The sequence below is a fragment of the Mustela erminea genome, chromosome 10 (genome assembly GCF_009829155.1).
Source record: "Mustela erminea isolate mMusErm1 chromosome 10, mMusErm1.Pri, whole genome shotgun sequence".
Lineage (NCBI taxonomy): Eukaryota > Metazoa > Chordata > Mammalia > Carnivora > Mustelidae > Mustela > Mustela erminea.
Window position 1 is genome coordinate 39,122,384 of NC_045623.1, and position 12,286 is coordinate 39,134,669.

Genomic DNA, 12,286 nt, shown 5'->3' on the forward strand with positions numbered 1-12,286 from the left:
TCTGCAGTTCTTCTATGTATCCTTGGTCAGCTCCCTCTCCCATTCCCTTTGATGGCCACTCTTAAACTCACTGCTCTCCTCCAGTTCCTTATTAAACCTCTCCCCATCCTGTCCACCCCAAGCACAGGAGCTTGCTTCTTGTTTAGCAAAGGAAATAAGAATCTGTTGGGAACTCCCTTAATGTCCCTGGGGACAACGGCAATCTTAGCTAGATCTGTACACATCCTCACCTATGCCCCCAGAGCACAGGAAGGATAGAGGAAAAACAGGAAGGATAGAGAAAGACATCCCTGTCTTGCTCAGAATTAATCCCTTCATTTTTTTAAAAACAAAAAAACGAAAACGTTGAATATTTTATTGACCAAACTGAATGAACGGAATCATGTATATCATGGCCAACATAACATTTTATTATGGTAAAATATGTATAGCATGAAGCAGGCCATTTTAGTTAACCATTTTTTTTTTTAAAAGATCTTATTTATTTACTTCACAGGCAGAGATCACAAGCAGGCAGAGAGGAAGGGAAGCAGGCTACCTGCTGAGCAGAGAGCCCTATGTGGGGCTCGATCCCAGGACCCTGGGATCATGACTTCAGCCGAAGGCAGAGGCTTTAACCCACTGAGGTGCCCTTAGTTAACTATTTTTAAGTGTATAAGGTAGTGGCATTAATTGTAGTCACAACATTGTGAAATCATTGTTACCATCTATTTTTTTAAACTCTTCCATCACCCCAAACAAACTCTATTAAACAGTAATTCCCCTCTCCCCCAGCCCTTGGAAGTTCTAATATTTGTGTCTCTATGAAGTTGCCTATTTTAGGTATTTCATATGAATGGAATCATACAATATTTAAGTGGTTTACTTCACTTAGTGTAGTGTTTTCAAGGTTTATCCACATAGCATGTGTCAGAACTTCACTCCTTTTTATGGCTGAGTAATATTCTGTTGTATGGATATACCATATTTTGTTTATCCATTCACCTGTTCATAGACACTTGGGTTGTTTCTACCTTTTGGTAATTGTGAATAATGCTGCAATGACCATTTGTGTACTATTGTACACAAATTGTGTACGACTGTAGTATCTATTTGAGTCCCTCTTTTCAATTCTTTGTGGAGAATTGTTGAGCCATATGGTAATTCTATGCTTAACTTTTTGAAGACCCACTAAACTTTCCTACAGTGGCTGTACCATTTTATATTCCCAACCAGCAATGCATGAGGGTTCCAAATTCTCCATGTCCTTGCCCTTCCATACTCTTTGATCTCATCCTTTTACTTATCCTAAGGGAGTCTGCTTTATTTAACTGTCCTCAATCTCATTCAATTTTAACCTAATTCTTTTGGCTACTTTCCTGCATATAAATAAGTTTGAGTGTCTCCTCTCTTAAAAAGAACCCTTATGCCAATTGTGTAAGACTGATGAATCACAGACCTGCACCCCTGAAACAAATAATATATGTTAAAAAACAAACAACCAAACCAACAAACAAAAACAAGAACCCTCATGCCTACATGACACTCCAGCTCCTGGTTCTCCCTTCACTTGGCCGGCCTCCCACTCACTGCTCAAAGGAGGAAAGCGTCCTCTACTTCCCGGTCACCCACCCTCCCCCTTCCCCAACTCCACTGAAACTCCACCATCATTCACAGACCCCACCACCAGGGCTTCACCTTTTTCAGGTATCTGAACTTGTTGATCATTGCATTTTTCTGAAACTTACTCCTTCACTGGTTTCTGTACAAGTTCTCATTACTGGTTCTTTCCCTACCCACCCCCCCACCCACTGTTCTTTCTCAGTTGCTTTTGCTAGTTACTTTTCTTCTCCAAACAATTAAAACTTTGTTATTCCCCCAGGGTGCTGACATGGACCTTTTTCTCTTCCGCTTTTAAATGCCTCTCATTCTCATCTCTCCCGTGACTACTAATGACCTCAGATCTCTGCCTCCAGGTCTCACTCTTCCCCCAAACTGTCTGCTAGATACACACACCTGGATGTACCACAGGCCTTCAAATTTAATGTGCCCCAAACTGTGCTCATTATATCCCTTTTACAACTTATCTCCGACAAACATCCAAGTTAATGGCACTACTTTGCAACCACCCACCTGGAAGCTTGGCAGCATCCAAGCCCCCTCACGTTCCCACCTGTGGGCAGTGAACTCAGTCTTGGGTTATAGCAGAGAACAGAAATGGGACAAATCTTCAACCTCCATTGCCAGTGATCCACTAAATTTTTCACCCGTCTTCCCCAGATTTTCTAACCCATGTCTTCCTTGGCCCAGTAGAATTATTGCAGCAACATTCCCACCTTCCATCTTCTTGTCCTCCGATCCATTCTCCACACTGCCAACAGACTGATCTTTGATCTTTCAGAACCACAAATCTCATCCTGGCACTAACTTCCCACTTAATATCCTTCCATGGTTTCCCAGTGCCTCTCAGGTGAAGTCTCTCTTCTGCCAGGCAAACCAGACTACCTGTATTCTGGACCTCTGTTTATCTTTCAGTCTTATTCCTTAACATTCCCTGATCCATACCTCTTACTCTAAGGTACTTGGAATTCTCATGATAAATCATGTTTTTCTCATGTCCTCATGCCTTTCTATTTGATCTTCCCCTGCCAGGAAATCTGTGTTTCCTTCAAATGGTCCCTATACCTACAATGGTTTCAGGTGGTTTGTTAAAATAAAAAAATACTCGCAATAATGGACATTATTTACTTCAAGAGTTTTATATTCATTTTTTTAAAATTTTTTTATTTTTTATAAACATATATTTTTATCCCCAGGGGTACAGATCTGTGAATTGCCAGGTTTACACACTTCACAGCACTCACCAAAGCACATACCCTCCCCAATGTCCATAATCCCACCCCCTTCTCCCAAACCCCTCCCCCCAGCAACCCTCAGTTTGTTTTGTGAGATTAAGAGTCACTTATGGTTTGTCTCCCTTCCAATCCCATCTTGTTTCATTTTAATAAGAGTTAGAAAAAGCTACAACAACTATTGGAACACTTGAATGAGTGAAAAAAGCTACAACAACTATTGGAACACTTGAATGAGTGAAAAAGCCAAAGAAGCACTACGTTTGTACCTGGTTAGGTAACAATGTCTTACAGCTGGTCTCATTTCAAGTAAATGACTTAAACAACCATTGGAGATTTTTGGTTCAGAGAAATCTATTCTATTTCAATCAAAAACTCAAAAGGTCCTTTCCTTATCAGTTTTGCTTTCAATACTCTTGGCTGGTTTCTTATTGTTAGCACCATCCGTTTGTTTTTTGAGTACTTCCTAAATATTTATAGACTAGAAGGACACATCTGCAGAGTTTGAGTTGCCACTTCCCCTATTGATTATGTTATAAAATATTTTAAGCATTTCAAAAGCCTTCAACTGTTAAGAAATATCAGGTGTCAAGGCACCTTAAATATTTTCAGTAGTTGGTATTATAAAGTGCTGATAAAGTAATAACAGTTACTTCCAATTTGTGAGGTTTTAACTGGTCTCACTCAGAGCTGGGTTTACCATGACGCTAATGAAGCTTAACTTCTGCCTCAGTAATTTTGTATTCATATTTTCAAACTTCTTTCCCCAAGGAGGGCTCTTAAAATTGTAAAAACTTTAGGCCTCCCAAAACTCGGATTTGTCCTTGGTCTAAGGAGAAATATCCACCACAGGGGCACCTGGGTGGCTCAGTCGGTTAAGCGTCTGCCTTTGGCTCAGGTCATGATCTTGGGGTCCTGGGGCTAAAAGCCCCACATGGGGCTCCCTGCTCAGCAGGGAGTCTGCTTCTCCCCTTTCCTGTTGCCCCTCTCCCAGCTCGTGTTCACTCTCTCTCTCTTGCTTCTTCTTTATTTATTTATAGGTAAATAAACAAAATCTTAAAAAAAAAAAAAAAAAGAAAGAAAGAAATATCCAGAAAATCACTACAGTTGAAATCCATCTGGCCATGACTTAGGCTACTAGGCTCAGAGTTGCTCTGATTGGCCTCCCCACTTTCCTACTTCTTTTGGAAGTAGTGTTGTTTGGCAATTTGTAGCAGTGAGAATTTTTACTCACATTTGTTAAGTCAGTGGCTTCAGAAAGTTAGCAAATAGTCATCTGAAAAAAATGCCAATCTTTGCATTTCAAATGAATGGCTTAAACAACCAGTTGGGCATTTCAGAGTAGAATACTGCTCTTATCCAAGTGGTTTGGAGAAAGTGAGGAGATAGTAGAGTAAAATTAATTTGTCACCATGAATTGCATACTATATTGTCATGAGAAAAAATTTATCTGAGAAAAAAACTATCAGTGATACATATTGTTCTAGAAACAGAATCACTGGGGCGCCTGGGTGGCTCAGTGGGTTAAGCCTCTGCTTTCAGCTCAGGTCATGATCTCAGGGTCCTGGGATTGAGCCCCACGTCGGGCTCTCTGCTCAGCGGGGAGCCTGTTTCCCCCACTCTCTCTGCCTGCTTCTCTGCTTACTTGTGATCTCTCTCTTTCAAATAAGTGAATAAAATCTTTAAGAAAGAAAGAAATAGAATCACTGATGTTGCTCACTTGTAAGTTTGAGGGATTCAAACAATATGAATTATATGACACCGACTGAATGGCAGATCACTGTCTTCCATCTTCTTCATATATAATCTGAGTATGCAGGTCAGACAGATGAAGACATGGAAGTGAAGTGACTACACTACGAGGGGCAGAGCTGTCTGGGACCTGCATTACGGTCCAATTTGAGTGGTGATGGTGCCGTACGGAGCTGCCAGCATTCCTTAACTGGCAACTAACAGCACTGTCCATAGAAATGGTTTTCCACCTGAGAATGGTGCTCACTTAGCCTTCAGAGGCTGACACCGTAAACCTTGTCTTAAATGTTCTGTGAGGAAGGTAGAGATGCTTTGTAAAGAAGTTAGTCAAAAGGTTCTCTAAAAAACTAATGCTCTTAGGAAAGCCAAATTCCTGAACTACCTTTGGCTCTTGAAAACCAGGCAACCCGTATCCACAAGCAAGTGCCAATTTTTTATCATCTAGTCACCAAAATCCAACTGTGTATATATAACATCTCAAGTAGTTTTGGGCTCTGTGCTGTGCATTGAAAGCATACTTCATGAAGGCCAGTCCTAAGTTAACACTTGGCTATTAATGTAACAGCTTGACCAATATTCTGCCTACTTAAATCAACGTTCATGTTATAGAAATCTGAGTCCTGAAAAGGGAAATTCTTCAGGATCCTCTAGTGACCAATGTCAATCAGGAGAAAAGAAACTAGGAGTCACCACAGCATGAGAGATCTGCCTGCCAGGGGACACCTGGGAAAATAGCCACCACCCCACGGTGTCTATGGGAAAGAGTACTGACAGAGTTGTCATTATTGCCTCCTCTAGGAAGGACTCCCACTGCCTCCTTCTCTTACTGGCCAGTGAAGCCTCCGGAGCACTATGTTAATGAGGTCAATGAGTGAAGGAAGAGGGATCTCACTGGTTTTAAAGGGGACTGGCCAGAACATTAAAACAACTTGAAACGCACATACTGCTGATATTGGGTCATGGGGGGCTGGGCAGGGGCTTAGAACTTCCCTTTGACAGTTCTTTTGGCTTATAGTGGTAGCTTGCAATGCAGGCTCAAAAGAGGTTTTCCGGAAGAAAACTTGATAGAGGTCATTGCACCAGAAGGAAACTTAATGGAAATCATTGTCATGTGGCAGGGTCCCTGCTCAAAGAAAGGAGGTCATGCAAAGACCACCAGCTTCACCAGATGCTTCATACCACAGAAACATGGGGTGCCATTTTTACCCTTTGGATTAACCTCACTCAGTGGCCTGATATCTTGCAGGGAGGTATGCTACTAGAAAGCCACATCTGTGTTTGGTTGCTACAGCAACAGAACATCCCGTATCATACTGTGAGACCACACCGTAAAGTCAGATATTCTCCTGAAACTCAGCCCAGCCGAGGGTGGACATGCCCAGCATCAACATCACTATTTAAGTCAGCTCTACATTCTCATCACAGTTCTGGAGGCTGAAAGTCTAAGCTCACAGTGCTGGCATGGTCAGGTTCTTGGTGAGACCCTCTTCCTAGCTGATGGGTGGCTATCCTCTTTTGCATCCTCACATGGCAGAGAAAGACAGAGACAGCTCTCTGGTCTCTTCTCCTCAGGGAACTACTCCCATCATGAGGGCTCCACACTCATGACCTCATCTAAATCTGACTATCTCCCAAAGCCCACCATATAATATCATCATGTTTGGAATTAGGGTTTCCACAAATGAATTTGGGAAATTGGGGGAGGGGGCAAAAACATTCAGCATACCACTGTCAGCCATGAAACTAAGCTCCCCATATCACTGGCAACTGTACTATATTTTCTGGACCTGCCCCTTTCCAAGGTGGTGTAAGGGTACGTTTCAGCTGGGTCCTGTTTCTGTCCAATGGCAGGGCAAAGTTTTTCTTGAGGAGATTTCAGCATGTGGTCCTTCTTATAGCTTCTCAGTTGTCAGGTCCTAGAAGATGTGCCTGGAAGGGTCACGTGTTTGGGCTGGGGGTGGTGGTCTTCCCATCTAGGGTGAGCTTGAGGTTCACTAACAGGAAGATCCTTGAAGGTGAAACGTAAAGCTTTCTGAGGCATGATGACGGAAGAGGCAGGGTAACCTGGTAAAGGATCCTGATTCTCAGTCCTCATGGAAAGCACAGCAGCTACTTGTCTCATCAGGCTGGGCCTGACTAGTGGTTCCCTCCTTGCCCTCCCTCTACCTCCTTTATAGAGAAAAGGAAAGAAGATGAGAATTATACTGCAGGAGGAAGATCTAGATCACTTCCAGGAAATAATTCAAGGGAGACTCTTTCCTCTACCCAATTGCCCTTCCATGAGAATGAAGGAGCTTGAGCTTCTAGACCATGCTTGCAAAACTCTAGTGCCCTGGGAATTCATTTCTCAGGCTCCTGAGTTGGGCTGAGCACAGTAGCAAGATGATGCCCTTTCCCCACTTGAAAGACTTCTGAATGAAGACCTTTGGGAGAGTTTGTTCTCTTTTGCTTCCCAGTATTGCTGATGCCAGAATGATGTCATTCCTGGGAGAAAGGGTCCATTTCTGGGCCAAGCTCAGAATTGGCCAGTTCTATTCTGAGGTCCTGCACAGAATCTGGAAGGCCCAAAGGACACCCCCCACCTAATCTGGGACAACTGCCTCAGAGGAGTCTGAATAAAAGCCCAATCTTAAAAATGCTTTTGGACAGCTGGGAATTGGGCCAAGAGACCTTTTAGCTAAGTCCTTTTTTTTTTTTTTTTTTTGTTAACCTTTTACAATATTATTTAAATTTAATTTCAGAAGAGAGCTATTCAACTATAATAACACAAATGGATATAACATATAAACACAAATGGATATAACACATATAAAATATGTTCCAGCTGATAGGCCTTTATCTTTCAACCTGAGCTTTTTCCTCCCACGATTTTATTATAAAAATTTTCAGGGGCACCTGGGTGGCTCAGTGGGTTAAGCCTCTGCCGTCGGCTCGGGTCACGATCTCCGGGTCCTGGGATCGAGCCCTGCATCGGGCTCTTTGCTCAGCAGAGACCATGCTTCCCCACCCCCTGCCTGCCTCTCTGCCTACCTGTGATCTCTGTCTCTCTCTGTTAAGTGAATAAGTAAAATATTATTTTAAAAAATTCAAACATGAAGTTGTAAGAACATACAGTGAACAGCAATATGACCACCACCTAGACTCTACAGTTAACATTTTCTATACTTTCTTTATCATATGTTTATCCCTCTACTCATTCTTCTATCCAACTGTCAACCCATATTTTGATGCATTTCAATGTAAGTTGTATAAATCAGTGTATTCTCCTAAACACTTTAGTTTGCCTATGACTAATTGCTTAGTGTTTTTTATAGTTCCTTTTCTTTTGAGGTAAAATGTAAAGGCTATGTAGCCCATAGATCTGTAACATCCGTACATGTCTGTGCATCTGCAGTGCCTCTACTGAAGCAGATGCCTGTAGCCCAGATCCTCACTGGGACCCAGAATGTTCCTTCATGCCGCTTTCCAGCCATTCTCCGCTCCCACCTATCCAGAGGCAACCACTGTTTAATTCTTGCTACCAATGATGTATTTTCCTGTTCTCAACTTTCATCTAGATGAAATTGCTATGGCCTGAATGTTTATGTCTCCCCAAAATTCATATGTTGAAATGTAATCTCTAATACTCCAGGGGGTATTAGAGATCATTGATTATGGTGTTAGAAGGTAGGGCCCTTGGGAGGTGATTATACGGATTAGCGCCCTTCCAAAAGGAGCCCCAGAGAGCTCGCTCATCCCTTCCTCCATGTGAGGACACAGCAACAAGACAGCCGTCTAGGATGCAGGCCCTCACCAGACACCTAGTCTATAGTTTCTTTAGTCTTGGAATCCCCAGCTTCTGGAACTGTAAGAAATAAATGTTTATTGCTTATAAGCCACCCAGTTTATAGTATTTTCATTATAGCAGCCCGAATGGACTAAGATAGGAAGGAACTGTTGAATATGAACTCCTCTGTTAGGGTTCTCTTACTCAGTATGATACTTTGAGACTCATCCAGACTGCTTTACATATTACTAGTTTGTTCCTTTGGATTACGGGTGGTATTCCATTGTGTGACTCTACCACATTCTCCCAGTGATGAACACTTAGGCTTCCAGTTTTGGACTATTATGAATAAAGCCACTAAGAATAATTTTGGATAAATCTTCTGTGGACATATGTTTTCATTTCCCTTGGGTAAATACTCAGGATTTAAACTGCTGGATCATGGGGTAGATGTATGAGTATTTTACATCCCCACCAACAATAAAGGAGAATGTGTTTGTTCTACCTTCTCTTGAACGTTTAAATTTATAAATCTTTCTAATTTTAGCTATTCTGGTGAGTGTGAAGTGATTTAAGCTGCTATTTCAGCAAATTTTCCAAATTACCAACAGCAACAACTATATATATGTGTGTGTGTGTATATATATATAGAGAGAGAGAGAGAATGAGAGAGAAAGAGAGAGAGAGATCAGGTTTGAAGAAAATATTGAAGGAGATTTAGAGATTGACATACATATATATATATATATATAAAGTTTCACTAGCCAAACCCAGCTTAAGAGAATAAGAGAGAGCTAAATGGATATGGAAGAAGCAGCCAGACACATTCTTCAATTTATAATTCTATCAATTATATTACAAAACTGGAGAAGTAAATGTAATGCTTAGAAAACTACAGGCTTCACTGATAGGGAGATAGGATCTCTGTTTCCCTACAGAGCTGGTCTGGTGTGGACCACAACATGTCCCCTCAATTTGCTTCCTCATGGTCAAAGCCCCTTTGGGCACTATGTTTAGAGAGCTGGCCCAGCCTAAAAAATGGGAGTCAGGAATCACCCAGATAATGGAGAGGGACCCCCTACTCCCTCCTTCCAATATGAACCCTGGATCCGAGGGTCCAGGGGACATCAACACTGTAGCAGGACCTACCCTAGGCACTGTGCAGACAAAGTCCCTTAATCCTCACACTACCACCTATCAAGTTGGGCCAGTTTTCTCAGAGAGAGATAGGAACTCGCCCAGGGTCACACAGAGTTAGAAGAAATAGGATTTGACTCTAAATCTGTACTCTTTCCACTCTACCTTGTTAAGCACCTGGAACACAAACTGGAGGGGGGTTCCTAGCTCGGTTGGTGCCGGGACCAGTAACGGACAGTGCTCTTTGTCTCTAGTCAGATCGGCCCTTCATTTCCCTTTCCTCTCACTTTCTGCTTTCGTGTGTCTGTGGTGAAGGTAGAGCCGTCCCATCTTTCAGCAGATGCAGATGTAAATGAATGTTAGCCCTCCTTCCTGCAGCAGAGAGTGAGTCCCAGGGACTGGGCTCCCCTCTCTCAGGAAGGAATCATTCGCTCATCACTTTCCTTCTCCCCTTTCCCACCCTCCTCAATGGTCCACCATGATGGGTGTTTACACAGAGGACATGCAGAGCCTCAAAGATCCCTCACTGCTCTCTGGTCCTCTTCCTCCTCGCTCCCTCTGCCTGCCACGAGGAAGAGGTAACTATGTTCATTGTGGGTTTCTCTGGACCGACTTACCTGCTCCTGAAAAGCACTAGCTTGCTCCTCAAATCCTGCTGTTCGGAAATAGTTGACGACATCCATCACAGCCCAGTCTGCAGGATCTGGCGGCCTCCCATTCTCCATGGAACTGAAAAACACAAACCCAGAAACTTGGAGTAGTGGAGCATGCAAGAGTGTGTGGCCCAGCTTACTACCCAGTCTCCTAGGGGCAGGCCCTGGCCAGCTTGCTAGATCCGTGGCCTTTTCTTCCCTCAGAGGCCCAGATTCCACTTTTCCTCTCAGGACCATAATCATTCTTGTGTTTCTTGGGCTCAGGACATTGTCACTCTTATTGGCTCAGTCATTGTTTTCCTCATAAACCATTAGACCCTTCATATGAAGTGCTTCCTCATGAATTGGTTTTTAATCCAGAGATATTAAGAGTGGTTCCATGATTTCCGGCAACTCACAGGATGATACTCATACTCCTGAATTAAGAACACCACGCCCTGTACAATACGGCCCCCACGCACCTGTCTTTTTCCATCCCCTACCACCTTCCCCATTCCCATCCCCTCATATCCTCTCTACAGCTGTGAAATCACAGAGCTAAAGCCACTCTCCAGTATGCTGTGCCCTTTCATAGTTCTGGGCCTTTGCATGTGCTATTCCAGACACTTACAATGCTCCCTCATTTGTATCTACTTGATACAATCCACCATTCCTACCTAGTTCATCCTAGTTCCCATGCCACCTCCTCTGTGGGGCATTTTCTGGCCCCACCAGGGAACTGTTTTAGTTATAATCTTCTCTGCACTCGAGAACTCCATTTGAACTCCCATTGCAGCACTTTCCACGCTGGATCATACTGTCTTCTTATTGAGCAGTCTCTTCCATCAGAGTGGGAGATGTGGGCTGGGAATACACAACCGGGCCTGAATCATCTTATTATTCCTAGTGTCAAGCATATACTTAGGAACTCAACCAGCAGTCATATGACTATATGATGACCAAGCATCTGAGAGGTTCTATGGGTAATTTATCTCACTGGATTTAGAAAGGAAGGATAGGAAAAGTAGAATAGAGAAAGAATGGCAAGGATCCACCATTACTGTGACTTTGCCTCATTTCTCTTTCAGGAGTATTTGTCTGGATTTATCTATACCTCATCCAAAGTGATTCTTCCACAGTGTACATCTAATCACATTGCTCCCCTGCTTAAAATCCACCAAACCCTTCTACTGCTTTAAAGATGAATTCCAAATAGCTTAACTTGGCTTGGGAAATCCTTCAGAACAAAGCTCCTATCAGCTCTCCTGCTAGGAATACACTAAAGAGCGAACAGACATGGTCTGCTCTCTTGTGGACCTACAGTCCTGTGGGGAGAGATGATAATCAGTAATCATACAACTAAATGCACAGCTGCACATTGTGGTAAGTGCTATAAAGGACAGGTATACTGTACTATGGCAGTTTAAGGAGCTAGCAGATGCATTCCCATACGAGTTTCACTCGGGGCAAGGTCTAGAAAGAAGGCAGAAGTTAACAGAATGAAATCAGGTGAAGATTATTCCAGAATCTTTGGCAGGAATATATACATACAGTCAAGGGAGCCATGCAGGTGTTGGAGGCCACATTGAGGATTCTGGATTTTTGTCTATGAGCAATAAAACTTGCTAACTGGCCTTATGTAAAGGGGGTGACCTGATCAGATTTGCACTTTGAAAAAGAGAATTAGAGATGAGCCAAAGGGGAAGGAGGGGTGCCAGTGAGAGGTGGTCTGCTGCAGTCATCCACGCAAGAGATCATGGTGATCCAGACTAGAGTGGTGGCTATGGACAAGGAGAGGAAGTGTGCATATTTAAAAGGTTTTTATCCAAGAAAATCAGCATGACTTAGTGGTGGACTAGACATAGAGAATGAAGGAGATGGAAGTGTCATGGAACTGGATGGATGGTGGTAACTTCACTTAGATGGCACTGCCAGGTTTAGTTGAATACACTGAATTTTGGGTACCATCTACATCCAAGCAGAGATTTAATGTGGGACTGAGTCTGGTGCTCAAAACAGATGAGTGGGCTGGAGGTATCCATTATGGAGACTGAATTTTTAGATAGCAACTGAAGTCTTGGGAGAGGGTGAGAAGAAAATTGGGCCTAGAACTAAGCATAGGTAGGAGGTTCAACATGCTAGTGAAAGTGGAAAGGATTTATGTTACT

The 12,286-nt window shown here is 42.9% G+C and overlaps 1 protein-coding gene across 10 annotated transcripts in view; it reads right to left on the minus strand.

The window, feature by feature from the left end:
* SAMD13 (sterile alpha motif domain containing 13) overlaps nucleotides 1–12,286 on the minus strand; it is a 51,965-nt gene that overhangs the window by 8,598 nt on the left and 31,081 nt on the right. For all 10 annotated transcript variants that reach the window (XM_032302322.1, XM_032302323.1, XM_032302324.1 and 7 more), the window contains one exon: nucleotides 10,104–10,215. In XM_032302322.1, the coding sequence (XP_032158213.1) occupies nucleotides 10,104–10,215 (112 nt within the window). The remainder of the gene's footprint in view (nucleotides 1–10,103; nucleotides 10,216–12,286) is intronic.